The 26828-nt window shown below is 53.8% G+C and overlaps 8 protein-coding genes across 8 annotated transcripts; 4 read left to right on the top strand and 4 right to left on the bottom strand.

The window, feature by feature from the left end:
* Window positions 1–971: 971 nt before the first annotated feature.
* PFLUO_LOCUS5057 (inositol polyphosphate kinase kcs1) lies at window positions 972–5020 on the top strand (the record flags this gene model as incomplete). The annotated part of the gene is made up of 2 exons (XM_073782471.1): window positions 972–3076; window positions 3169–5020. The coding sequence occupies 2 exons, from the start codon at window positions 972–974 to the stop codon at window positions 5018–5020; spliced, it is 3957 nt and encodes a 1318-aa protein (XP_073639122.1).
* Window positions 5021–6111: 1091 nt separating this feature from the next.
* Window positions 6112–8132, top strand: PFLUO_LOCUS5056 (Putative monocarboxylate transporter mch1; the record flags this gene model as incomplete). The annotated part of the gene is made up of 3 exons (XM_073782470.1): window positions 6112–6428; window positions 6499–7411; window positions 7464–8132. The coding sequence occupies 3 exons, from the start codon at window positions 6112–6114 to the stop codon at window positions 8130–8132; spliced, it is 1899 nt and encodes a 632-aa protein (XP_073639121.1).
* A 615-nt stretch (window positions 8133–8747) lies between these two features.
* On the bottom strand, window positions 8748–10795 carry PFLUO_LOCUS5055 (uncharacterized protein; the record flags this gene model as incomplete). The annotated part of the gene is made up of 2 exons (XM_073782469.1): window positions 8748–8858; window positions 8921–10795. 2 exons carry the CDS (start codon window positions 10793–10795, stop codon window positions 8748–8750), a joined length of 1986 nt encoding a protein of 661 aa, XP_073639120.1.
* Window positions 10796–10972: 177 nt separating this feature from the next.
* PFLUO_LOCUS5054 (3-mannosyltransferase-like protein) lies at window positions 10973–12574 on the bottom strand (the record flags this gene model as incomplete). Its single annotated transcript, XM_073782468.1, has 3 exons — window positions 10973–10993; window positions 11093–11658; window positions 11713–12574. The coding sequence occupies 3 exons, from the start codon at window positions 12572–12574 to the stop codon at window positions 10973–10975; spliced, it is 1449 nt and encodes a 482-aa protein (XP_073639119.1).
* Window positions 12575–13136: 562 nt separating this feature from the next.
* On the top strand, window positions 13137–14604 carry PFLUO_LOCUS5053 (uncharacterized protein; the record flags this gene model as incomplete). Its single annotated transcript, XM_073782466.1, has 2 exons — window positions 13137–13240; window positions 13311–14604. 2 exons carry the CDS (start codon window positions 13137–13139, stop codon window positions 14602–14604), a joined length of 1398 nt encoding a protein of 465 aa, XP_073639118.1.
* A 620-nt stretch (window positions 14605–15224) lies between these two features.
* On the bottom strand, window positions 15225–20701 carry PFLUO_LOCUS5052 (uncharacterized protein; the record flags this gene model as incomplete). The annotated part of the gene is made up of 5 exons (XM_073782465.1): window positions 15225–15782; window positions 15840–19853; window positions 19908–20089; window positions 20152–20475; window positions 20632–20701. 5 exons carry the CDS (start codon window positions 20699–20701, stop codon window positions 15225–15227), a joined length of 5148 nt encoding a protein of 1715 aa, XP_073639117.1.
* Window positions 20702–21569: 868 nt separating this feature from the next.
* PFLUO_LOCUS5051 (uncharacterized protein) lies at window positions 21570–23114 on the bottom strand (the record flags this gene model as incomplete). The annotated part of the gene is made up of 6 exons (XM_073782464.1): window positions 21570–21684; window positions 21751–21901; window positions 21967–22277; window positions 22336–22557; window positions 22625–22708; window positions 22795–23114. The coding sequence occupies 6 exons, from the start codon at window positions 23112–23114 to the stop codon at window positions 21570–21572; spliced, it is 1203 nt and encodes a 400-aa protein (XP_073639116.1).
* A 1442-nt stretch (window positions 23115–24556) lies between these two features.
* On the top strand, window positions 24557–25459 carry PFLUO_LOCUS5050 (ethionine resistance protein; the record flags this gene model as incomplete). The annotated part of the gene is made up of 1 exon (XM_073782463.1): window positions 24557–25459. One exon carries the CDS (start codon window positions 24557–24559, stop codon window positions 25457–25459), a length of 903 nt encoding a protein of 300 aa, XP_073639115.1.
* Between the last annotated feature and the right edge of the window lie 1369 nt (window positions 25460–26828).

Raw genomic sequence — 26828 nt, 5'->3', positions numbered from 1 at the left:
GTGGCGTGGTGAACTCAAAAGAACCGATCGATGTCACTAGAAAAAATAAGCATAGCCAATGCCATACCCACTCGGAAGAGCCGCGGTCCCTCACACCCAAGATTGCTGGAGCACGGGGTAGATCCGGCCAGATCGGGGGGCGTCAATAAGCTTTCAAGGGTGCCGAAGATCGACACCGCCCGAAGGGGCCATCGAATGTCCATGGGCGATGGAAGCACAAGCTATCCGCTGGAGCCGGTGATTGGCAGCGTTTGAGACGGAACCGGTCGAGTCTGGTTCTCCACCGAGGAATAGTATGGAGTTGACATGTCTGTCCTCTTCCCATCAGCAGAGACCGCGAAGGAAGCGGTGAGGGAAGCAGACAGGTCAGATGATTGTATCGCAGCCGGTAGTTGATTATGTGGTGGTTCGGAATTCTGTTGTCGGTCGAGGCAGAACAGGCCAATGTGATTGTGTTCCGGTGACTTCATCTGGTCGGCCTCTCGTTTCTCTCGTTCTCCCCGCCACATCCCTACCTTCTGCCTCTAGCATTCTTCTTTCCTTCTCTCCTTCTTCCCTGGACTGACCCACCACGGATTCATCGTCCTTCCCCAGCTCCACCTCCTTCGCCGACTCTCTCGCCCAAGGCGGTGACGGCCGATCGGCGTCAACCCTGGAACCTCAGAGGTCCGCCCGATCCTTTATCTACTTTTGCTTTTGGATCCCGGCCATCCGCCCGACCTGCTGCTCACTCAACAACCTGTAAGATTTCGCTCTCCCCGAACGTGATGCCTTCTCCCCCGTGTTCTCCCCAAATGTCAATTCCTCCACTAACGTGCGTCCTCTCCTCGTCGTGATCTCAGCTCCCTCGCTCGTCCACTCGCAGTCCACTGTTCTCGGCCTGGGATCCTTTTCCCACTCCGCAGCCACATCTCTTCCCTGCCCCCGCTTCCCGTCTATTCCGGTTGTGAGGCTTGACCAATGTGCTATCCATGTCAAATCCGCCGTCCGCTCCCGAAGACTCCTTGCCTGATTCCCTGGTGACACCTGCTGCGCCGGCCCAACATGATTGCCCCAAGGAGACCGAGCTCTCTCCAAGGAGCCCACGTCACCACTCTGCGCACGACCAGTACTTGTCCCAGGGGGATCAAGAGGCGCCTTCCCCGTCCCGTGCCGAATCTCCTACGGTCTCTCATCAGTGGTCCCAACCCGTGTCCACCTTCGCACTAAAAAGGAGCCCAACGGCGCCGTTGGAGAAGCTGGCGCGCACCGACGATGCTTACCATCCCCAACTGTCAGAGCGAGACAGCATCTTTGCAACCCATTACCTGCCATCTGACAGTGGCGCGAACACCCCACAATTGCCTCCTCATACGGCTCCCGACAATGACCGCGTCCACTTGATCCCTGCCCTTGACGGTGCACCTGTGCATCCGAGTCCACTCTCCAAGGTCTCCTCCCCTCACCGTTCTCACGTCGACCCTTCCCCCATGGAGGTTGACGTCCGCAGACATTCTCCGTTGCGCTCCTCCCCCCTTTTGCCGCACTCCCATTCCCAACACCTGTCTCTCTTGCGCTCTGCCATCTCATCCACCGATCAGCCACCAGAAGAAAGTTTACAGCCTCCGGGGGCGCGCGCCCCTGAGCAGTGGTCCACAGTGCCATTGGATCAAGTAGGTGCAAAGACAAGTCGCCCGCAGGAAACTGCTGAAAGAAGTCTCCTTCCCTCCGCATTACATGATGTTTCCCATCCTCCTTCGTCATTGACCGAGCCCCCAGCCGGCCACGATCGACCCACGGTCCGTCGGGGGAGCGTATCTTTCTCTACGGGCGATACGTCTCGAACTGCACCCGCCCCCGAGCGAAGCCCAAGCAAAAGCCGTCGTGGGCGAGTGGATAACTCGATTGAGGCAAATCTTACCAACGTGGAACCGGCCTCCAATGTGCGCAGCCGTAAGTCTAGCCACTACTTGGGCCTCTTCAAAGAGAATACTACCTCCCCTGATCGGAAGCGAAGGGAGGACCGTGGTCAGCAACATGAGGACCCCTCGGAATTGATGGACCGCGCTATGGATCAGGAACCAGAGTCGTTGCCCACGCTCTCGGAGGAAGATCCCTCGCTTCGCAAGAGCGTGTCTCTTCCCACACTGGGGGATGGACCCGCGTTTGAACAACCATCCATTGCTGAAGTACCCCAGCCTGTGCACCAGGACTCGCCCTCCAAGCGTCCGCGGGCACTGCCCCGCAGCCTGCTGGAAGAGATCCGAAATTTTCATCTCACACCGGGTGGTAGCCGGGGGTCGTCATTTTCCCGAAGTATTCCAACGCAGTATTCTGAACGCAGCCACGATTACTTTCAAAAAGATGTGCTTGCCGAGGTCTTGACTGAATTACCAAGCCCGCAGGAGCAAGGAGAACGCCGGGATTCCGATCCATATGAAGACGAGGAGGAAGAGAACGAGCAGATCTCCTCGGCTGTTTACTTCCCCCACGAGCGCGTCGCGGTCCCCGAAGAGGCCGATGACTTACAGCCATTCGTTCAAGATAAACGAGGTGTGCAGTCAGTTCAACTGGAGGCCGCAGAGAAGGGCCGTGAATTGAGGCTGGTGCCCAAAGAACGTAGCACTTCTCCTGAACAGGAAGTCAGCCATGTGGATATATCCTTACGATCTAAAAATGAAAGTAAGATCCTGCACGGTGATCTTCAAGATCTTCAGTCGCCGCTGGAGACCGTGCCGGAAAAATCCCTGAGTACCATCTCCGAACGCAGTTATGACTCTACCTGGGACTCCGAGGTTGTATCTGCGGATGAAAGCGGGGCGTCTGGTCTGGATGAGTCCAGCTTGACTGACGATGCTGAGTTGACGCCGACCGCGACGCCCACTCAGCGCTCACGATTTCCTACCCGACGCAAGGCCCAGAATCAGGGGCCTTTGGGGGCCGTGGAGTTGAAGCCGTACAGACATCAGGTTGGGGGCCACACCACTGTGTTCCGCTTTTCCAGACGGGCTGTGTGCAAGCAGCTCAATAACCGAGAGAACGAGTTTTATGAACGAATTGAACGCAGGCATCCTGATATGCTCGTTTTTCTTCCAAGGTATGTCATGCCGTTTCGAGGGGATGCGCATTGAGAGCGAAATGAGGTTCAATTCCTGCTTATTATGTTTTGATGCTGATTATCTTTGCTAGATACATTGGAGTCCTGAATGTGACATTCTCAAAAATCCCCAAGCGGTTAAAGGGCCATTCTGAACAAGCTGGTGGCGCCATCACGGATGCGAGACAGATAAACGGAGCTTCTACTCTTAGTTCACAGCATTTGGACACGCCAGAACCCCAGCGCGTTGTTAGCCATCAACAGGTTACCGGTGTGATTCCCAAAGTCATACTTGAGAACAATCGTCATATCATCCCAGCCGACCTTTTTGAGCTTCCTCAACGACCACGATCAGCTCATGATGCGATAATGGGCCGAGCTCGTTGTGTTGATAGGCTCGGAAACTTTTCAACTGATTCCGACCCATCGACCCTCAGCAAACACAAGAAGATATGGGGAGCTACGTCTGTCAATCGAAAACTCCAAGAATCGGTTCTTCGTGAAGTGTTCAGCCCCCCAGCAATTCACCACCATCGACGGCATGCTCGTGGTCATATTCACCTCCCAAGAACAATCTCGGATATTAGCCCCCGGCGAAAAAACCTGTCAGTGGATCATACTTCTAGCAGTCGCCGCACCCCACCCGGACGGGTTGAGGCCCTGAAGACCCCGGCAGTTGATATTGTTCTCCCCCCCAACGAAAGACCTGCCCTGTCGTCATCAGCTTCTACTGCGTTGGAAGCCAATAATCGCAATCGTCTTGAGAAAATTCGAACCGAGGAGCAGCAGCCGCACGGCGCAAGAGCTCTCAACGGAGGCCCGCACATGAGACGACGCCATTCTGGGAGTGGCTTGCAGAGACGACAAAGTATCAATTCTGGCGAGGTCGGGGATCTGATGTTCTTCGACGATGAGGGCTACGGTGGAGACCGAGAGGATGAAATATTCTCTATGGAAGGGGATGTTTCTGTACCTGTTTCTCAACCATCTCCGACAAAGGGCTCCGCTTCTTCAGCGTCGGAAAGAACGTCGACCAGTGAACCACGATCCTCCGAATCAATGGGGTCTGACAAATCGTCTTCTTTCTCCTCTCACGATCGACCAAAGGACGATGTGAGCATTCTGCCCAGCAATCCGAAAGAGGCACAATTGAGGAAAGATGAACGGGTCCAGTTCTTCCTTCTTCTAGAGGATCTGACGGCCGGTATGAACCGGCCATGCGTGCTGGACTTGAAAATGGGAACCCGACAGTACGGCATTGAGGCGAATGAGAAGAAGAAGAAATCGCAGAGACGCAAGTGTCAGTCCACCACCTCGCAGCAGCTTGGTGTGCGACTTTGTGGAATGCAGGCCTGGAACGTCAGGAAGCAAGAATATACCTTCGAAGACAAATACTTCGGACGAGATCTGAAGTCCGGCCGAGAATTCCAGGATGCGCTCACCCGATTTCTCTATGACGGTGTTAGCTATGCCAGCGTGGCTAAGAAGATCCCCGTCATCTTGGAGAAGTTGTCTTTGCTGGAGCATATGATTCGGAAACTAGAGCATTATCGTTTATATGCGAGCAGCCTCTTGATTCTCTACGATGGAGAGCAGTCGCCTCCCGAAAAAGGATCTTCTCAGGACGGCCACAACACCGATGTCCAGTTGAAGATCGTTGACTTTGCCAACTGCGTTACGGGCGAGGATGAGCTGCCTCCCGATACACCCTGTCCTCCCCAGCACCCACATGATATTGACCGTGGCTACCTCCGTGGCCTGCGGACGCTGCGGATGTATTTCCAGCGGATCATGAAAGAAGCCACCCAAGACGAATTTGTGGAACGCGGCGAAGGCGAAGCCAGTGCGCTGGGCTCCCAAACGGGGCCTGGTCGCGGGTCGCGCTCGGTCCAGTACTGGGATGACAGCGTGATGGAGAATGACATGGGCGAAGTCAGCTTCTAGCATCTTTCGATCAGCTTCATCGTCGACCCGTGGCTGCCACATCCAATTTCTTTCTCACCATTTCCCACGCCACCAACCAAATACGGATACGATTTCCAACCTTCATACCGCCCTTTCCCCACTTGATCTCAAGTCCCTCCTCCTCTTGTGATACCAACCATCCTCACTCGCCTAATCTGACGAATGCAGAACTTGACTTGCGGCGAAGTGATACGAACTAACGACTTGCCACATGGATGCCGTTTGCTTTCTTTCCTTTGATGCGTCCCTTGTCTATGCCTGGATGCATTTAGAGCCGGTATGGGAGTAACTTTCTTTATTGTCTTCTTTTCTCGCACCGTGTATGACCTTATTCTCATTTGGATTCCCTGCTTCCTTTCTCGGTCCTGTCTTATTTTTGATAATACCCCTCTGCCCCAGGCCCCGTTTCTCTAATTTGTCCTATCGCATGGTTCTCTGGTCTCTGGTGTTACCTGTACATGGATACCAATTCAATTCCCATGGTTCTTAGACAAGTATGAGATCGAGATGGCCATTTTATGAGCGATTTGATCACCTGCGCCCCCTTGTATTCAATTATCCAAGACATCGCCGAATTGGTGGAGATGGAAACGTATATTAAGGCACTCATCACTACCACCCTCACCAAGGTATCAGGTGCCGGAGGCTTTTGTTTTCTCTTCAAGCGCCAGTCTGTGTAGTTTGGGATCACGTGCCAGATGACTGATAAGCCTCGGCGGCATCTCCACCTTCAGGCATCTCCAACTCCGACTCCAACTCCAACTTACCTTCACTCGAGATAAGGTCGACTCTCTTTTCGATTGCTGAGCTTTGCTCACTGTATGGGATCCAGCATCTGTGACATGTCCAGTTCGTCCCTGTGCTGCCTTTCGACATAGAGCACCACCGAGCTCGGACGTCAGTAACTGATCCGCCCAGCTGACGCCATTCGCGATCAAGTCACACGCATATCTCCCAGCCTCCACCGCATTCACCTCTTTCACTCCAAGAACCCATTCTTTAAGGTCGTCAACTGCGCATTTCATCCATCGTGCTCTGACTGTGAACTCGTTGCTGTGAGAGGAGCCACGATGACCGGCACCAATGGCCAAACCAACTCATCCATCGATAAGCGGGACTTTGACGCAAACCGGCCACTGCTCCGCAACATAGACCCAGAACCAGAGGATGAGGATGGACCTACAAGATCAGAAACAAGATCCGAACGCCAATGGACTTCGCGGCCAACATCGCGCCGGTCGCGAATTTCTTTCAGCGATGGTGGCCACCAGGGTAGTGATGATGGTCTTTTCAGCGACGTGGTCGAGGGGATTGTGGAGCGTGATCGTCGGAAAATGCAAAAGGAGCTGGTGCGGGTGTGTAGCTTTGCTTGGGGGGTTGTGAGTTGGTATGAAGATTACTTACTGGGCTTTGCCTTGATCGACTATAATTCTTTTGCTAACTTTTGTTTCCCGCAGTCTCGGTGCTGGCAGTATCACGGCCTTCTCTCTGTATGGCCATCTGATGCTTACGCGTCTCCGTTACTCCCAGCTTCAAGTCAATGCTGTCTCGATTGCGGCGGAGATCTCGATGTACCTGCTCGTCCCTCTGTTTGGATACCTCTGTGATCGGTACAGCCCATCGCCATTATCACTATTCTCCGGCTTCGTGTTTGGTCTTGGGTATCTTCTCGCTGCATTTACCTATAAGAGCGGGCCACATACCGAAGATAGCGGGTCCGGCTGGCCATTCTGGGTGATGCTCGTGGCTTTTATTCTTATCGGGATGGGCACGAGCTGCATGTATCTAGCGGCCGTCGCGACATGTGCCAAGAACTTCGGCAGAGGCAAACACAAGGGGATCATGCTGGTTATTCCGATTGCTGCTTTTGGCCTCAGTGGTATGTGGCAGAGCCAGGTGGGCACTTATCTGCTGTACGAGCGACAGGCCGATGGGACCAGGGGGGATGTCGATGTGTTCCGGTACTTTCTGTTTCTGGCCATCTTGCTCTTTGTTATCGGCATCATTGGTACCTTTGGGCTGCGCATCGTGGATGAAGAAGAGGGCAAGTATATTGATGAGACTGTGGATGAGTTGGAACGCAGTGGCCTGTTGGAAGACAGCGAGTTCTTCCGGCCCCGGAGCGAGGTGAGGGATGCTGTTGAATATGGCACCTTCTCTTCCACAGCCGACGAGGAACAAGCCGCGACCTTGTCAGACGAGGAGCGTGATGAGCGCCGACGAGAGAAGGAGAGGGAGGAAGAGGAGCGACGGAAGAAAAACTGGTTGTTGAACCACGAGACGAGGGTGTTTCTCCAGGATCAGACGATGTGGTGGCTGGCCGCCGGCTTCTTCTTGGTCACTGGCCCTGGCGAGTCCTATATCAACAATGTATGTCCCATTGACCCATTCAGGAACCTTTTTTGACTAATATCATTTCTAGCTGGGCACCATTATCCCAACCCTGACACCTTTATCCTATGCCCGCAATGCCTCACCCCCAGCTGGCCTGCCGTCCACGCACGTCACCACCGTCGCATTAACCTCGACTCTCGCTCGACTAGCCACAGGCTCTCTTTCAGACTTCTTCGCTCCTCCAGCAACGCATCTATTCCCTGGAGGAGCGCGCCACCGACCCAGCTCATTCCTGTCAGACACCCCATCCCGCCCCTCCTTCTCCCGCATGATCTTCCTCCTCCCCTCAGCCCTCCTCCTCTCAATCGGCTACCTAATCCTCGCCTCCCCACTCCCCCTCAAAGAGCCCTCCATCTTCCACCTAAGCACCGCCCTCGTGGGACTCGGCTATGGTGCTGCCTTCTCCCTGACGCCCATTATCATCTCCGTCGTCTGGGGCGTCGAGAACTTCGCTACGAACTGGGGTATCGTCGCTATGATGCCTGCTCTCGGCGCTGCGCTCTGGGGCGTCATCTACTCCAGCGCTTACCAGAATGCGCTGGATGACGGAGCTGGCTCTGGTGTGCCTGATGGCCAGTGCCATGGCTGGAGATGTTATGGGTACTGGGCTGTTGGCTGCACAGCTAGTGTTTGGGCCGCATTGGTGGTTTGGGCTGCTGCTTGGCGGAAGTGGAAGAGGAATGGCGTGGTTGTCTAGTCCTTCTTCCCCTCTCTGCGGTCTTACTTGGTTTTGGAACTTGGTGTCGCAACTCTTTGGTAGTTTTTTTCTGGTTTTAGCGTGCTTGATATACATGGCTGCGCTGCCGCATGATTGCTTTCATCTCGCATTTCGACTCGTGATTTTTCCTCTGCGATTCCCCACTTGATATACATTTTGCAGAATTGGTGCATTTGCCGCATATTACGAATTCCTTTATACTTGCCTAGAGCAGAAGACTTTTGGAGAAATATTGGGTTTGTCACAAATCGCCATGACTTGCCATTATTTTAGAAATACAATGCCAACCAACTTGCTTGAATTCATACAAACCCTGTAATCCAACTGCCTAGGTAATCTTGCAAACCAATCGTTCCATTTCCAGGAAAGCCCTTGAACTTGTTGTCCCAACTCCAGACATCAACACGGGCAAGCCGAGGCTTAAGAGAAGCAGCAAAATTAGGGGTATATGGTTGCACCCAAAGGACCGGGATGCCAATAGTGGTGCAAAAAGCTACAAGAAAAATAATACCAAGGTTGACCGTTGTCGCCTGTCCTTTGAGACTAGAAGGAGGGGCGAAGTAGCCAAGAGTTTCGTCTTCCAAGTAATCCAAGCTAGACATCCGTCGAGGCAGGGTCTTGACCAGTAAACACTTTGTACAATCGCTTGCTAGCTGCAGGACCAACACGGGAATCGGTCAAGGCGCCGTTCTTATTTGCAGATTTCTGGAAAAGGTAGATGGGTCAGCAATTAGCTCAACAAACATCAGTCACGCAAAACAACATACCCGAACATCCTCCAGCAAGGTCGGCCCATGCATGCGCATTGCACGCACCAGGTCCGTGACGGAGGGATACTGCGTTAGAATGCCGTAAGCCATGGACGCAGTGACCCGGTTGACTTCTTGAAGCATCTTGACGAAGGTGTCGAGCTTGTCCTCGCCGGACTTGACCTGGCCGACATCCATGCAGAATGCGGCATCGTTGCCCTCCATGCGTTCGCGGCGGTAGGGAATGGTGGAGATGTGCTCGGTGAAGTTCTTGATCCATTCAGCGGACTCGGGTGCTGCTCCTGTGTGGTGGATCAGACAGGAGTACGTGACCTGCAGCGTGAGGAGAGCATCCTCAACCGTGTCGTCGTCTACAGGCGGTGTTGTTTCTGGCTTGTTCTTCTTTTTGCGGCCTCGAGGAGCGGACGAGCCTTCACCAGCCTCGGTTGTTGTGGCAGCATTTTGTTCGTATTGGCGAAGGACTTCGGCTTGATAGGCTCTGTTCCGCGAATTGCGGTTCTTGCGCATCCAAGCCGTCAGCCCCTCGATGAGGTAGATGAGTTTGCAGTCCGGGTAGGCGCTTTTGATGCGAAGAACATGGACCTCCAGCGTGTCTCTTTCTGCGTTTTCAGGTTCCGAAATAACCATATCGACAAAATCTTGCGCTGGAACGAGGCATAGCACGTGCTTTTCTTCCTGGATGTGGAGTAAACAAGGTTCCCAATGGCCAGCGGTTTCATTGTATTTGGCAGTCATCTTACGACGCCATTTGACAACGTGCGAAATCGGGCTCGTAAAAAATGTCTGCTCGACCCCAAGCCGTTTCATGAACTCGACGGTCTGGTTTCCGACACTGTTTCCTTCGAGTGACGATGCCATGTCAATTATCATCTCTGGTGTAGATTCTTTCTTGTCCACCTTGAGCTTGTTGACCTCTGAAATGTCTGCAGCCAGCTGTTTTTCCCGGGCTTTTTCTTCCTTGAGTTTCTGCTTCCGCTCTTTTTCAAGCTGGCGCTCCCGTTCTTTCTGCTCTTTGGCTTCCTCTCGCGCCTTTGCCTTTGCCTCTTTTTCTTCGATCGTGAGCTTACTGGACTTTTTGGCCGGTCTTCGCGGCTCGATAGGTTCGTCCAATTCGTCTGACATGTTCCCCAACGCCATATCAGAGCCGTTCTCTTTCTGAGAGCGACCTTTCCCTTTCGAGCTGGATTTGACCTTGGCTTTTTTATCGCCGATATTTGACAACAAACCAGCAGTCCGACTGGAGAACACCGGATTGGAAGCGGCCGTTCCCTGCTCCGCGAGTCCTATCAGGTCATTGAAATCTGGCAAAGCAAACGGATCGCTGAACTCCTCGATATCGTCTCGGCCAATATTATGGGTAGGCTTCCGGGCCGCAGCAGGTTTCATAAAATCGTCATCATCATCGTCCAAGGTGATAATGTCAGAATTCTGCGAGTGATTTGGTTTGCGCGCCGCAGCTGGTTTCGCTCTGTGCTCCGGGAGCGGGAGCGAAGATGTGAACATAATCGGATCGGATTCCTCCACATTCCATTGCGATGGCTTACTCTGGGCCGCGGGGTTTGAAGGAGGCAGACCGAAGTCGTCATCTGAGAACAGAAACCGCGGGTCTGATACTGGGGCTGTTGATTCGTGCGCAGTCGTATTCTTTCTCAGTGGCGAGGGGTTCTCGCCAGTCACTTTTCGTTTCTTGACAGGGTTGGCGGACGCTAGGTCATCGTAGTCGAAAAGAGAGACGTCAATTGAGTCTGACGAGATTGGTTCACGGTGGGAGGGACGCCGCGGGGGAAGCTGGTTGGTTGGCTGTTGCGCCTGCGGCGGTGGCCTCTTCGGACTCGGCGGGTCCGAGGAGACAAGATCAATGACATCGGGCATCTTGAGGGGATGCCGATGCCGCAACGGGCGGAGACTCACATGGAGAGGAAACGAGAGAGACAAGACAAGAAAGGTGGGACGCGACTGGCACGGTGACGCGGGGTCACGTGTGATAAGAGTAGCAGAACCAGACCGCTTTTTATAGTTCGTGGACTGCATCACCATCCTCATCTCAGTCTACAACAGTGAAAAGCAGGTCTGTACGCCAGGGGAGAGCAAGACTGATAATGGGTATTGTGCATATCTAGCTTATCCACTCGATTTAAGCACCACTACAATTGAAATGGCAAAAATTACCCCAAAGACCAGTGCAATCATGTCCACGAGCGACTGGAACCCATTAAATGGACGCCTCTCTGCTGAGAGCATGGTCGATATCTCTTCTTCTAGACGGTCGCCCATGGCCGTAAAGGAGAACTCCTGCTGTGCTCGCGCCTTGCCGGCAGCAGCCATCTTGTCAACCTCCTCTGGCGTCATCCCATAGAGAACCTTGTCCATGACGGCTGTCCACTCATCGACCGCATGTGCGTCCCGGAGCCAGCCCGTTTCACCCTCGACGATTGTCTCTAGCGGACCACCGGTGTTGGACGCTAAGACTGGAAGGCCGGCTTGCATCGCTTCGACGGGTACGATGCCGAAGTGCTCGTTGATCGGGGTGTAAAGAAGGATTTTGGATTGCGCCAGCAGAGTATCTTTGAATGCGGTCGGGACAGAGAGTAGGAAGAGAACATCAATGGAGTCGGGGATAGATAAAGCGGAAACAACCGTCTTCGAGGTAGCTGTTTGCAAGCCGAGGCCAGATGCGAGGTCGTCTAGTTCTTGGTGATATTGGACGTTTTCTTGGACGCGATTATCGTAACCGCCTAGGCCAAACCAGTTAGAAAAGACGGCATCTGAACGGACGCATAAGAACTTACCAGCAATTACCAGCCGCGTCCCTTTCCTCTTCTCTACCCCTAGTCCATGGTATGCGCGAATAGCCAACGCCATGTCCTTCTTCCGCTCAAAGCGATTAATGCTTAGCAAGATCTTCTTGCCGGCCCAAAGGGGCTTCTCTTTCGTTTTCATGTTGGCCGGTTTGGCAGTAGGCTCCATGGGAACACATGGGTAGACAACCTCGACCTCGCCCAGCTTTTTCGTGCCAAAAACTTGGCGCACAACTCCGCGTGAGAACTTGGAGTTGGCAACGACCCGATCCGATGCGCTCAGCGCCCATCCCTCGAACCAATCAAATGGAATGCGGTAAATTAACTTCACCAGACGGAGGAGCGAGCCCTTCTCATCTCGTCGCGCGAGCAATTGATCCGGGAAGTGGCAGTAGAAGAGGATGCGCTGGCAGCGGGATGGCCGTGGGCGGCCGAAGGTTTTGAGGACGGGTACGCAGGCGGGGAGCTGGTCAACAAGAAAAACGTCGTCACGATCCTCGTCCTCCGCCTCGTCATTATTCTTCTCCTTTTTTGCCGAAGGAAAATCTGTCCTCCCGCGCGATCTAAGCTCGTTCAACAATGACCACGTCAAATGCAGCTGCCGCAGTGAAGCCATAAGGATATGAAGTCGGCCGCAGATGTGAGCAGGAAAGATGGTGTTTCCGCGCACGCGGACGTCCAGCGTTCCATCGCGCGCCTCTTCGAAGCAGTGTGTCTTGTCGCGGTGGGAGGTGTAGATGGTGACGCGGTGGCCGCGGCTCTGCAGGGCCAAGGCGGCGTCGATGATCAGGCGCTCGGCGCCACCGATGCCCAGATCCGGGTGGATGACGATCACATTGGCGCGACCGGGCATGGCGGGCTGGAAGTCAGGAGGATGAGGTCCGACAGGAGGGTTGCGGGGAGCTTGAGCTTAAAGGCCACGGGGCGGTCATGTGATGATCTATGAGCTGGATTTCCAACATCACTAAACATGTCTAATCATTTTATCTTTCTAGCTACTATGTGTTTCCTGCTTAGTATGTTTGTTTTGCTCTTCTAGTCTTCGATGAACTAGTTAGTGAGCGCGGCCACCCCAACTGCCGATGGATATTCCTTGACCCGGACAGCAACAATCCCAACTGCCGGACGGAGCAAGCAAAATCACAGGGCTTCCCCCTGAATCCAACGAGCTCGCAATAGCTGTACCCGGCATTTGTGCTCGGGGCTAGATCCGTGGGATTCGATCAGATAATAGATGGTGGAGAGCTAAATAACTAACTAACTAGACAAGCATTGCTTGATGGAGCCCGAGTCGGATCTGGTAAGCTCTCCCGATGCCGAACACCCGTCCACCCCAGTCGGGGGTGTTAATTTGGCGCTAAGTCCTTTTCTTTTCTCTTGTCGAAATATTTCTTTCTCAATGATCCTCACCAAAGATGGCCATGGGAGATGAGGAGAAGAGCCCTCCCAGCACCGACGATGCCGTCGCCGTCGCGGCTGCTGAGAATAATGCTCCGATGCATCCTAAACCCACCAAACTGTAAGTCTGGAGTGATCTGCAGTCTCGCATTCTCCCAACTGTATCTGCACAATACTGATAATTCCCCCAGACGCCAAGTCATGATCGTCTGCGCCGGCTTCATCGCCATGTACATGACGTGCGCGCTAATCTTCTCGTTTGGTGCCTATCAAGCCATCTACGAAGAAATGGCCAAAGAACCCAACACGCCATTCACGGGCAAATCTTCCGCGCTCATCAGTCTAATTGGCACGCTAGCCATCGCTCTCATGTCGATGGGCGGTCCCTTCATCATGAACTGGGCGAAGCTGTACAGCCCCCAGCTCGTGATCATCGCCGGAGGAGTGGTCTTCGGCTTAGGATCCATCCTCGCCAGTCTGAGCGAGTACCTCTGGGAATTCGCACTGACGCAAGGCCTGCTCGTGGGGCTGGGCGTGTGCATGGTGTACGTGCCGACCATGTCCGTTGCCCCGACGTGGTTCGACAAGCACCGTGGGCTGGCCATGGGCATTATCATCTCCGGCTCGGCCTGCGGTGCGATGATGTGGCCGCCCGTTGTGCGCGCCATCACCGCGAGCATCGGGTTCCGCAACGCCCTGCGCATCTCCGGGTGCCTGACTATATTATTCGTGCCCCTGGCTGGGTTCACGCTGCGCTGGGAGCCGAATTTCAAGGAGAAACTCCGCGGCCAGACGGCGGGTCTGTCCAAGACCACGGGGTGGATCAAGGTCCCGCTCGTGAACTGGGAGGTCGCCCGGTCGAAGAAGTTCCTCGCTCAGGCACTGGGCTGTTTCTTGCAGTCGGCGGGCTACTCTACGCCCGTGTTCTTCTATGCTGCTTTTGCGCGCTCGCTGGGATACAGTCCTTCCATGGGGGATAACTTCATCACCTTCAGCAATGCCTCGAACTTTGTCTCGCGTATCCTCATCGGGTATCTGGCAGACAAGTGCGGCCGACTGAATGTGCTCTACCTCACGACGATTATGAGCGCCGTCGCCGTGTTTTGCTTCTGGCTTCCGTCGACATTTGTCGGGTCCACCGTTTCCGTAAGCGCAGCCGATGGGCTCTTCATCTTTTTCGTCATTCTGTACGGCTGTTTCGGTAGCGCGTATATCTCGCTGTTTCCAGCGAGCTTGATTGAGTTGTTCGGCGTCCAACATTTCACTTCCGTGAACGGGGCTCTGTATTTCATTCGGGGTGTGGGCGCCCTGTTGGGAACGCCGTTGACACTGCTGCTGTTACCTAGTGCGTCGGCTTTGTCGGACCCGGCCAGCTACGAGCGAGTAACCATCACCGTTGGAGTGCTGATGTTTGCAGCAAGCATGGCGACTCTGTGGGTGCGGATCGAGGGCTCCGCTGGGAAACCGTGGACCTGGAAGCTATAATAACAGTCTATTGCATGCATGGTTGAACTGGACTTTTGTACAATTAGCATGTTTTTGTCCATACACGTTCAACATATTCATAAGGGATACTCTCGTCTCTTTATACCTGAAGAGCAAAGTGGAATGAGTATTCGAAGAAAAAAGAATTAAATGCATTATGAGACAATCTGCTATTTGAACCGAGTAAACCGTTGACTATGAACGAGAGAAAGAGGAAAACCCCAGCGGACGAGAAATCTTTGGAAGAATTAACCAAGTTTACAGACAACAGCATATTGAAAATGTACAAGTGACGATTTCTAGCGCAAGCTAAAGAAACTACCAGCCGTCAGGGAGTGTGTGTTCATAAAAAGGCAAGCAATGAACCGAATGATATGTGAAAACCAAGAGACAGTAGATGTGCACAAGAAATAGAGCCACCATATGGCTCTGAAGTGACAAAAAAGGTATTGCAGAATTGACAGCCTCAAGAAAATAAATCATAATACAGGGAAATTGAGAGGTAATTGACAGGGGGGAATCGCAATAAGAAAGGGCAGGATATGAAACATGGGCTAAGAAGGGAAAGTGTATGAGTACAGCGATAACGACAGACGAGAAGATCGCTTTTTGGGGAAGACTTAGAAGCAGTTGAGCGTGCTCTTCTTCTTCTTTTTGTTGAGAGCGTTCATGCGCTCCTCCAGCTGAGCCCGGGCGGCTTCGGCCTCCTTCCGAGCGCTGCGCTCTTCCTCGACAGTCTGCAGAGAAAGTCGGGCGGAGTTGCGCTCCTTGCGGAGAGTGGACAGCTCATCCTCAAGCTGCCACGCCTTCTTCTTCCAGCCGTCGCAGTCGGTCTTGACCTTGTTACTCTGGGTCTCCAGGTCACCGAGCGCCTCCTCCAAGGTAGCAGTCAACTGCTTCTCGGCATACAGATGCTTTTCAATCGTTCGGATACGGGCTTCCTGGTCCTCGACAAGCTGGGCATTCACAAGCTCCTTGCTAGCGTGCCGAGAGCTGGGCGGAGACACGCTGCCTGCAGTGCCGTTGGCAGCTGAGGCGATGGTCGGCAGAGGGGGGAGGGGAATCGCTGGCGGAGGCGATGGAAGAGAGGCCGCGGATGTGCTCTTGCGGAGGTTGGATGTGAGAGAGCTGCTACGATCATGCGAGCCATCCTGGTTCCCGCTGTTCTTGATTTGAAGCTAGGGAAACGAGGTTAGCTTATCATTTCAAACCGGGTATTTAGGGGAAACTCTCACCTCAAGTTGCTCAATCCGCAGGCGATAATTTTCAATATCCTTCTCGTAGATGGCGATCTTGGCCTTCGCGTCCTCCAATGCGTGATCCCGCTCCTGCTGGATGACGGACAGACGGTTGTTGTGCTGGTCGAAGCTGTTGGTGATCTGTTCCTCCAGCTCCTCCACGAGACGAACACTCTTCTCCTTCTCGATTGTGATCTCCTCGACCAACGCCTCCTTCTTCTTCACCAGGTCGTCCTTCTGCACAAGGGTTTCTTCCAGGGTGGCAACCAAGAGAGCCAGCTCATTCACCTTGGCGTTCTGGGTGGCGTTCTTCTTCTCCAGATCTGCAACAATATGGTCATTACTGCTGGCTTCGAGCTGTTTGCGAAGATCGCCGTTCGTATCCATCAACTCGGCGTACTTGTCGGAGAAGTGCTGCTTTTGAGCCAAGACATCCTGGATCTGATCGGTCAATGTCTCTGCCCTGACATCGGAGTTGAGCAGACCAGACACAGCCCGGAGCAGCTTCACCAACTCGTCACGAGATTCACCAATCTCCTTCTGCAGAGCGGCCATGGACTGGTCGTATTTGGCATCCTTCTCGGCAAGACGAGACTCATGCTCACTCTGAGCGGTAGCGCGAGTGCGCTCTTCCAACTCGGCCAATTGACGCGAGTGCGACTCTTGCAGCGACTCTAGGTCGGTCTTGTGCGAGTCAATAGCAGACTTGTGGGTAGAAATTTCCTGCTCGAGATCGGCAATACGGGAACGATGGGCCTCGGCAGCATCTCCGTCTCCTCCCTTGGAAGCCAGTTGCGCAGACAGGTCTGCCTGGGCGGCAGTGTGGGACTTCTCCAAGTTGGCAATCTGTTCCAATTGGATGGCAATGGTGGACTTGTGCCCATCGATTTCCGTGTTCAAGCCATTCACAAGCTCTTGCTGCTTGACACGCTCGGCTTCAAGCTCCTTGGCGACAGCCTCCTTGTCAGCTGAGCTGCCTCCAACAGCGCGCTCGGCCCGCATAGCCTCCACAGAAGCAAGCGCAGTTTCAAGCTCGGCGAGAGTGGAGGTGAGCTGCGTCTGGGAGGACTGCAGATTGCCAACGGCACTCTGGTGCTTGCCCTTCCACTCGGTCAGTTCACCCTCGAGAACGCCAATCTTCTTCTGCTGCTCCTCAGCGCCCGCGTCCAGAGCCTCGGCGGCAGCCTCCTGCGACTTCAGGAGACCGTTGAGAGTCTCAATCTCGGCCAGCAACGACTTCTCACGATTCTCGTGGGCCATGCGGAGTTCATTGATCTGGTTCTCCTGTTGCATAACTTGCTCGCGGAGTTGCGAAACCGCGGCCATATCCATGGAAGAAGCGCCGGACAAGCTTGTCCGTTCGCGTGTGAGTCCGGAGATGATGGTAGACTTCATCTCCATCTCTCTCTTCACGCTCTGGTTCTCAGCCTCCAAGGCTTGAAGGCGCTCGACGCGGCTGTGGATTTCATGCATAGTAGAATCCAGATGAAGCTCAAAGTTTTGCATGACCTCCGGTCGGTCCGAGAATTCCTGGATTCCAATGTTTCGCAGAGCTCCAAGCGACCGGTGAGCGCGGTCCACGCCGGACATAAGGCTGTTGTTGACGATACGGGATTGGCTGGTCATGCGGCGAATCATTGGGCTCTTGAAACCAGGCGTTGTGGGAGAGCCGGCCTTGGGGCGCTGGACCTCAGCCTTGAGCTTGTCAACGAGGCTGAGAATCTCCTCGTGCTCAGATTGCAGCTGGGCATACTTCTCAGACATGAGGTCAGCACTCTCCTGGTGATCCGCAATCATCTTGCGCATGCTGTCAGCATCGGCGGCATCTGGCGCCATTACGCTGGACGCCGGTGGAGTAGTAGCGTCATCTGAAGTGTCGTTCTTGGAATCTTCAAATACTCCGCGCGAAGCAGCTGACTCCTCTGCCGAGGACAACTCCGAGGAGAGCGATTGCGAGAATGAGTGTTGTGCTCCAGACTTCGAGATCGGAGCGCTGCCCATGTCTAAAAAAGAGACAGGACGCGAGGAATCATTCTGGACATGACGGGCCGGGCGGCGGCCCTCGTCCACCTTGTCCTGTCGGAGCTCGGCGAGGGCTTTTAGAGCCTCCTCGTACTTGGTCTCGAGCAGTTCGTAGTCGGTGACTGTGGTCTCATGCTGGAGACGCAGATCAAAAAGCTCCTGGGAAACAGTCTCGAGCTTGTCGGCAACAAATTTGCTCTGGGCGGGGCTGGACACTGGTTCCTCACGAATCGATACCGAGCGTCGCGCCTCCAGCTGGTTGGTCGCATCCTCCAGCGCCTTCAGATCCTCACCACGAGTGGTCTGCTCAAGTTCCGCAGTCGACTCGTCCTCCGTCTCGGGGATCGGGTCAATCAGGCCCTCATCAGACTCGGGAATAGCTGTCTCGGCAGCTTCATTAAGAACATCCAGGGATGGTGTGTGCCTATGGTACTTCACTGGCACGGGCGCCGACGAGGTCTCGGTGCCGTTCGGACCGTCGTGCTCCTCGCCATTCTGGTGCAAGTTGTCCAGCTCGCTCAGCAAGTTGTCGAGCTTCCCAAGTCCGCGCTGGCGCTCAATCACATGCTCCAGGCGCATCACCTCGCGTTGCATCAGTTCCATATCTTGGTCAGCCTCCGCGAGGCGCTCTTCCAAGGTCGAGATGTATTCCTCGCAGCCAATTTCGCCATCGCGGGCACGGATCAACTCCTTGCGCAGCTCAGAAATGATTGCAGCATGCTTTTCTTCGCCGGTCGAGTGACCGTCAATCTTAGACTCCAATTCATGGAGATAGGCCTCACTGCTGGCTTCGCGATCCAGCAGCTTTTGAACCCGCGACTGGAGCTGTTGATTGACGGTCTCGACGTAGGCGCACCTGGTCTCACGCTCCAAAAGAGTGCTCTCGGTAGTGGACAGAGAAGAACGGGTGTTGGAAAGCGAAGCCTCCAAGGTTTGGATGGTCTTCTCGTACTCGAGGACCACCTGTTCTACAGACTCGGCGAAAGATTTCGAGCGTTGCATACGCTCAATGGAGCTCTTGCCGATGTCGCTGGTTTCATCATCATCCGGGTCTCCATTAGTAGTGCTATCGTCGCTGGCCATTGCCGAGATCAGCTTAGCATGTCGCTGGCTGAGCGCGTTGTAGCTTTCCTGAACGTCGAGGAGCTGGTTCTGCAGGTTGATCTCCCGTTCGTTCTTGCGTTCGCTTCGCTCCGGAGACCCTGCCTCGCGACGCCCGGAACCCTCCGAATTCCGGATCTGTTGGCGCAAGAAGGCCACTTCGGCCTTGAGCCGTTCGATCAATGCCTGCTTGTCGCCCTCGTCGGCGATCTGTTGGATGCGGGGCTTGCTCTGGATAGCTCGGGCTCGCTGCGCGTACTGGACTGTGTTCAGAGTCTCGCTGAGATGGAACTCCGCAGGGGTCACACAGGCAATCATGTATGTGATGGCGTTCCCACCCAATGAGTCTTGCAGAAGGCGAGTCAATCGGGAGTCACGGTATGAGACGTGAGAGCCAGACTGGCGCGAAGACAGCTGCGATATGACCTTGCCAAGTGCAGCCAGACCAGCGTTGATGGAGATACCCTCGCGAGCCCGCTCACCAGAGGCACCGGTGTTCTTCAAACGTTCGCTACCGGCCAAATCGACAAAGTGTAGCTTGCTATCCACAGTGACGGACTCCCCGCTGGGGTACGAGTCCACTGGCATGGACATGCGCTTCTCCTTGGGGGAGCTGGTCGGGTTCGAAGTCGTCTTGCGCACAAGGTTCAAACTGAAGACCGCATGCGACCGAGAGGACTTGGCGTTAATGGCTGTAGAATCGGTTTGACGGATAGTAGAGCCAAAGTTGAGAGCACCGATCAGATCTTCGAAGGAGTTAATGTTCACTTGATGGAGACCAGTCAGAAGGATGCGGCCTTTGGCATCTTCACGGATGGTGACAGTGCTGCGATCGCTGACGGGAGTAGTTTCTGGCAGAAGCAGATCACGCAGTTGTTCGTTGTAGATCTAGACATCAGATTAGCATCCGGAATTAGCCGCGGCGGCCGGTGGAAAATGTACCTCCACGTAAGTGGCCTTGAGCTGCCAGTTCTTCTCCGCATTCAATTTCCCAAGACTTGTGGCAGAGCTCATGGAGTATCGCTGAGGAGTCCGGAGGCCCGTTGAACTGGAGCCATTGCGGTTGTGCTTGGAGGATCCGTCCAGTTTATCAAAGAGGGCCTGGGCGGCCCGAGGAATGATACCTAGAAGTTGGATCTTGAATCAGCCTGGGATCGGTACGAACACCGTGCATGGTCACACCTACCCATTGCTTCTGAATCGTTTTGTTCGCCAGGGCCCGAGGTACCCATGGTGTATGATTTGCCCGCGCCGGACTGCCCGTAGGCCAGGATGGAGACATTGTATCCCTGAACAAAAGAGTTCACACTGTCACTGAGATACTCCCAGACGCCCTCCTGCTCAATGGTCTCTGGGAAAACACGGTCGAAAACAAACAGCTTGCGCCCCTGAGGCACATCCACGGCCAGGCTGGTCGAAGCCGTGACGTGAACCATGGACCGCTGGAAGCGCTGGGGAATTAACTCGTAACCAGGATCGGTAGGATTAAGTGGAGGTCGCACACGGACAGCTGCAGAACTGCAGGTTAGTGAACCGATTCACATGGAGTCTTTGGGCGCATCGTCGGTGTGCGTGCGACTGTGCGACTTGCGACGCGCGATCGAAGAGGCACACCCCGAGCGATCGCGTCCAGGGGGCGGGGCCGATAAGAGAAATGTAGACATACCGACTTTGACCGCGGTCTTGCCATCTTCATCTGACGCGCGACTTCCCCCATGTTTACTGCCGACGCTCATGCGACTGGTGCTGCGCGGCGTGCGCATCATTGAACTCATCGGCCGCTGGGGCAGGCCCGTCGGTGACCCTGGAGGTGAGAGAGTCATCTCCCCTGAGTCAAAAGCCACACCGGGTGGATGTTGGGGTTGAGAAAGGTTATTCAAAGGGGAGAAGGGTAGGCATGAGTCGTGGATGGGAGAGAGGGAGGCGGGTGGTCTGGAATAATAATTGTGGAGAGGGAAAAAGAGTTGGCCCCTATTCGGTTTTACGGGATGGCAACGGGTGTCAAATGTCAGGGCACTTGGCGATGCGTCCGGGCCCGGAGAAGAACCAAGGAGGACAGACAAGGGTCGCGAAGGGAATCACAATCATCCGAAGAATCAATCAGACGAAGAAACCATGCTACCTCCAAGAACTGTCCCCGGAACAGGTGAATTGGAGGACTCTAGTATGGTGGAGCTTTGGCCAAGCGAGGTGTTTTTATTCTTCCCCTGAATTGTACATCAAGCCATGGGTGATTCCTCCCCACATCCACTCCTCACCACCACCACCATTTATTGACTCCGTTCGTTTCAGATGTTCCTTTAGGTTATCACTAACCAGGAACGCCTGTCTCCATCATGGCCCTGAATTTGCCCTTCTACGAACCCCTCTCCCCTGAGTGTATAACTGCGCTAACTCCATCATTGACAAGTCCACCGGCGTCTGCCGATCGCTAGCCTATCCCAGCCAGGGACGGGCCAGCCAGCCAATCCGGCAAGCCTCGGTTCCGCCTGTCTCCTTCATCCCTGCTCCCGAATGAAATTCTGATGGTCCGGCGTGAAACGCTCGAACCGGCTCCAAATCCACTTCTGCCCTAATGCTCGGCCCAAAAAAGTCTGGCCAGAACTAGAGATCCGGTGGGGACGAACGGATCACAGCCTCGTGGGCTGGATTACTGATCGACAACGGTCCTTTCTTGACCATGATCGTGAGCACCTCATACAGCACGTCGGCCGCCGCCCTAACAGGAGTTAGTCAATGTGATATGTGATCAGACAGGATTCACCAGAGGAAAAAAAAAACATACATGGTGGACAGTTCGGCATTGGTGTCATATGCCGGAGCCACTTCAACTATGTCCGCACCGATAAAGTTCAACCCATCCAGTCCACGGACGATCGTCCGCAGCTCACGCGTAGACCAACCGCCCGTCTCGGGAGTTCCAGTGGCCGGCGCAACTATGGATTCCAACAGTTAGACTCGAACACTCCACAAACAACACGGACACAACACAACCACGTACACGCAGGGTCCAGAGTGTCGATATCGATCGAGAGATAAACCGGGTTGTCGGTCCCCACTCGGTCCCGGATCTTTTTGATGATACCGTCCGTGCCAATGGTATCGATCTCGCGGGCCTCGACAATCTCGAATCCGCAGTACCCATCGTTCTCATAGTCTGACGGACCGGACAGCGTCGTGCGGATACCCGCGTGGATGTTGGTGTCGTTCTTCAGCAGGCCCTCCATCGCAGCATGATAGAAGTAGGTGCCGTGGTTGATCGCGGCCACCTGGCTGGGCGAACCACCGAACACCTTGGGTTTCCAGGTGTCTCTGTGTTGGACTGGATTAGTTTTCTGGTACTCGACCCGGGTTACACAATTTTTCTTACAGGTGACTATCAAAATGGATCACCGTCACGGGTCCGTAGGCCTTGTTGATACTGCGTAGCAGCGGCAGAGTGATGGTGTGGTCTCCGCCCAGAGTGATAATCCGGGGAAGGGTCTTCCCAGCCCGGGACAGGCCATACTGGTCGGCATCGGTAAACGGCTTGCGCATAAGCACACTGTTGTGGCCTTCTTCAATCTGCTGGATGGCCCAAGCGTTGTCATATCTGCGTTATCATATCCCCCTCCATCAGCCGTTATCCCTCATATTGTCGATAGAGATAGATCACATACGACGTCACCGGGATATCACCACAATCCAAGATCCGCATGTCGCCACTAAACGGATTCGCCTGCAACGGGACATTGTAGCCCCCGCTGAACCCCAATTTGCGTGAGCCTTTGATGATTCCAGACGTGACCCGACGTAAGCACTTCTGCCCGCCACAGGAGAAACAACATACTAAAGATTGAGGCGGCGAGAACCTTGTCTAATCCCACTGGGTCCGAACCGTGCTCCCGGTCTGTACGAAGTCCCCGTGTCAAAGGGAGCTCCTAGGAACGCAATGTCGTATCTTTCAGATTCGCTCGACAGGCATGGGAAATAGGGCAGTCGGCCGAAGGTTGAGATGCCAGAGAACACCGAGTCGGCCTGGGTGCCTCCGTCTCCGGGGAGTGTGTTATACCACAGTCCCTGGTGCGGGCCCAGCGCGATCTGTTCGTGGTCCCCATGTGCCACAGCGAGGGTGGATAGGGCAAGAAAGCCCAGTGTCAAAGAGAACATTTCAGACAATAAGAGATGAGAAGGGTTCAATTGGTAAAAGAAATTGAATGGGTAGAGCACTGGAACTTGAATATAGCCTAGGAGGGTCTGTATCTGGGGTATATGTAGTTCGGTTGAACTAGGACAAGAAGCATTGATCTTCGTCACAGATGCCTACCCGACAATTTCCAATACGCAATCTCCTCTCGTTACCTAAATTCGGAGGCTGATATACATTTGCCATGTCCGCTTGATTCTAGGCTCTTGGGTCGGTATGGCCCCGAGCGCTCTGCTTGCCTTCCTAATGGAGGATCCATGTCAGGGCAAGGAATGACGGCCTGTGAAACGGAGCATGAGTTGATGGCCCAAAAGGGAAGGCCGGCTGAGAGGAAAGTCTCGAAGATCAAGATGAGCGCTCAGATAAGATAGGGCATTGGGGTGGATATTTCGACAGAAGCTTATCAGCTGGAGATGATTGGCGAAAACAACGTCTATAGCTCGGTTATCTCCAACCCTCCGACAGCGGAGTCAGTCGACAACGAACTACGCAATATTCCGAGGAAAAGCAAAAAGTTCACTTCGAATTCTTGGGCTTGGTTCCATGACGGCGGATTATATGCGAGATTCCCACTATCTCCTCCGTCATAGCTGTATTCAAGGCAGTCCCGCATCGACTGGCTGCCACCGAGTATTGGCGATTTCGCAGTCGTCGCTAATACATACAAAAGGAGAAATCCATATCCTTGGGGAAAAAGGTTTTGGTCCGTCCATCTATATTCATATGCGATAGCTTTCCACCTACCGGCACAGGCAACATGACAGATTCGAGTGGCTCGGTGCCAGACGAGCATACTTCATTACTCCCCAAGCTCGCAGATCATGATCCGGCATGGAATCAACACGACAACGATGACACGAGTACCAACCAAAGCTCTAGAGCTCTTTTTTTCTCTGAGTTCTGGCTGTTACTGAAGAGTTCAACCCCGGTAATCCTGGCGTACACTCTCCAGAACAGCCTCCAAACAGTCTCCGTGATCATTATCGGCCGTTCCTCTCCCGAGAACCTAGCCGTCAGCGCATTCTCCCAGATGTTCGCCATGGTCACAGCGTGGATGATTGGGCTGGGCGGCACGACGGCGCTCGACACACTGGCCTCTTCGACGTTCACAGGGAGTTCCAACAAACATGACCTGGGGATCTTGCTCCAGCGCGGGTTCTTAGTTCTGGGCCTTTTTTACGTCCCAGTGGCTATCCTATGGGCATGTTCGGAGCCGGTGTTTCTCTTTCTCGGGCAGGATCCCCAGTTGTCGCGCGATAGTGCAAGGTTCCTCACCTGTCTTATACCGGGAGGGCTGGGGTATATATATTTCGAGGTGATGAAAAAGTATCTACAAGCACAGGGTATGAAACCGAGAACGATCATCAATTGACATTGCTAATAACGAACAAAAAAAAAAGGCATCATGAGAGCAGGCACCTACGTCCTCCTGATCACCTCCCCACTCAACGCCGGCCTCAACTATATATTCTGCTACACATTCAACATCGGCCTCTTAGGCGCCCCCTTTGCCACCGGTCTCTCTTACTGGATATCCTTCGCGCTGCTGGTGCTATACGCAAAGCTAGTCGCCGGATCCGAGTGCTGGGGCGGCTGGTCGCGAGAGGCGTTCCAGAACCTGGGCACATTTGCCCGGCTCGCCCTTCTCGGATTCGTGCACGTCGGCACGGAGTGGTGGGCCTTTGAGATCGTGGCACTGGCAGCGGGTCGACTGGGCACGATCCCACTTGCGGCGCAGAGTGTCATCATGACGGCTGACCAGGTGCTCAACACGATTCCGTTCGGTATCGGCGTAGCGACATCTACTCGTGTTGGTAATCTGCTGGGATTGCGGAATGGCGGTGCAGCGTCACGCGCGGCGCATACGTCTGCTGTTCTCAGTATGGTTGTTGGCGGAGTTGTGCTGGCATTGCTGATGGGCACGCGAGACCGTTTTGCAAAGATCTTCAACGATGATGCCAGCGTTGTGAAGCTGACTGCTGAGGTTCTGCCCTATGTGGCTCTGTTTCAAATTGCCGATGGGCTGAATGGAAGCTGTGGTGGGAGTCTGCGTGGAATGGGGAGACAGCATGTCGGTGCGCTGGTCAATATCGTGAGCTACTATTGCGGTGCACTGCCACTGGGTATATGGTTGGCGTTTCATGGTTGGGGACTGAAGGGCCTGTGGGTGGGACAGTGTATTGCTCTGTATCTGGTCGGGTTCCTGGAGTGGATTATCGTGGCTCGGAGTCAGTGGGAGGTCGAGGTGCGCAAGGCATTTGTACGGATGGATGTTCATGACAGCTTGGAAGCTGGCTTTGAGACATAGAGGCAGTTCCTACTATAGGGTGCCTATTCCTATGAAAGAATGCGTAAAGTTATACCCTTTGGGCGTTGGAAATTGGGATACGGATACGGAGTGCATGTCAACTTCATTAGAGACAGATAAAAACGCGGCTGTTGATGGCCTCAAAAACAATTATTCCAGTCTCAATTTCGAATACCCTCAAATTCCATATGCCCAAGTCTTCGTGATGACTGGCTGAATCCTATTCTCGTTGAGGATCAGGCTAGATCAATGCAGCAGGATGTAGCTGAGCCAACAGGCGGGTTGGTTACATGATGACAGTATAAAGTCAATTATCTTATCGCTTCATTAATATGCTTCATAGGATTGTAAACGATTGTTACCAAGGTGCAGGGATCTTATCAGGACTAGCGGGGATGACAGGGATCGTTGGTTCTCCAAATATTGACCAAATTGGGAAGGTCGATAGATGCAAGTCTGAAGTCATTCCTGCTGACGGCAAAAGAGCTACAGATAGTTTCGGATAGTGGAAGTTGTGACAAGTTTCATTCTCCTGATGAATTTGTTAACACCTTGTTATCACTCCTCTGCCCAACGGGATCTTGGTCTGTTTTTGGAGAGGGAGCCACTCGCAATAAAAGCTGATCAGCAGCAAGCTGGACTCAAAAATCTTTGATTCTTGCTCTCTCATTTTGCTTTAAGTATTCAACTATGCACAACAGCCTTTTCTAAAATCCAGAACTTTGTACTATGTCACGGCTGTTGCTGGCTTCGAATATACCGCGGGTCTAGACCATTACCCCAGAACTGATCTCGATACCCCAGCATACCGTTATCAATGCCCCGGAAAATAATCAAAACAGTCGACGTGACTGTTATCGGCTTCCGGAACCTGCCTGCCCCTGATCAGCCTGGGAGGACGCTTGGGTCTTATCTTCCAGCCCTTATCACCGTTGTATGCCTGCTGATTGGCGCAATGAGACTGCAGGCATGAAGTAGCTCGGACCCCTGCCATTCTGATAAGCCGCGTCTTTTAACTTGCAGGTCCGGCATGAAGCTAATTCGGAGTTGTGTTGCTTGAAACTCGCAGTAGTTGGATGGACACGCCGTCAGTCACTCGGACGAGGCGTAACAGCTCAAGTATCCAGAACTAGAGACTTTGTCCCACATGCACTAGGAATGCAAATATCGTGTGACACAAAATTCTTTCTTGGAATTGTTTTAAACTATGACGCACATGCGTAATGTCGCCAAAAATGATCGACTGATAAGCCACGCCCTGGCATCTGCACTCCGCGGGATATTTAGGAGACAGGGGTGCGCGTAGCTTGCATGGATGCATCCGTATAATGTCCCTGGTTAATTATAAGCATTGCATACTTCGCTCTCT

This window comes from Penicillium psychrofluorescens, assembly GCF_964197705.1.
Source record: "Penicillium psychrofluorescens genome assembly, chromosome: 3".
NCBI lineage: Eukaryota > Fungi > Ascomycota > Eurotiomycetes > Eurotiales > Aspergillaceae > Penicillium > Penicillium psychrofluorescens.
Note: the sequence above shows the minus strand (reverse complement) of the source record. Positions and strands in the feature narration are given on the sequence as shown.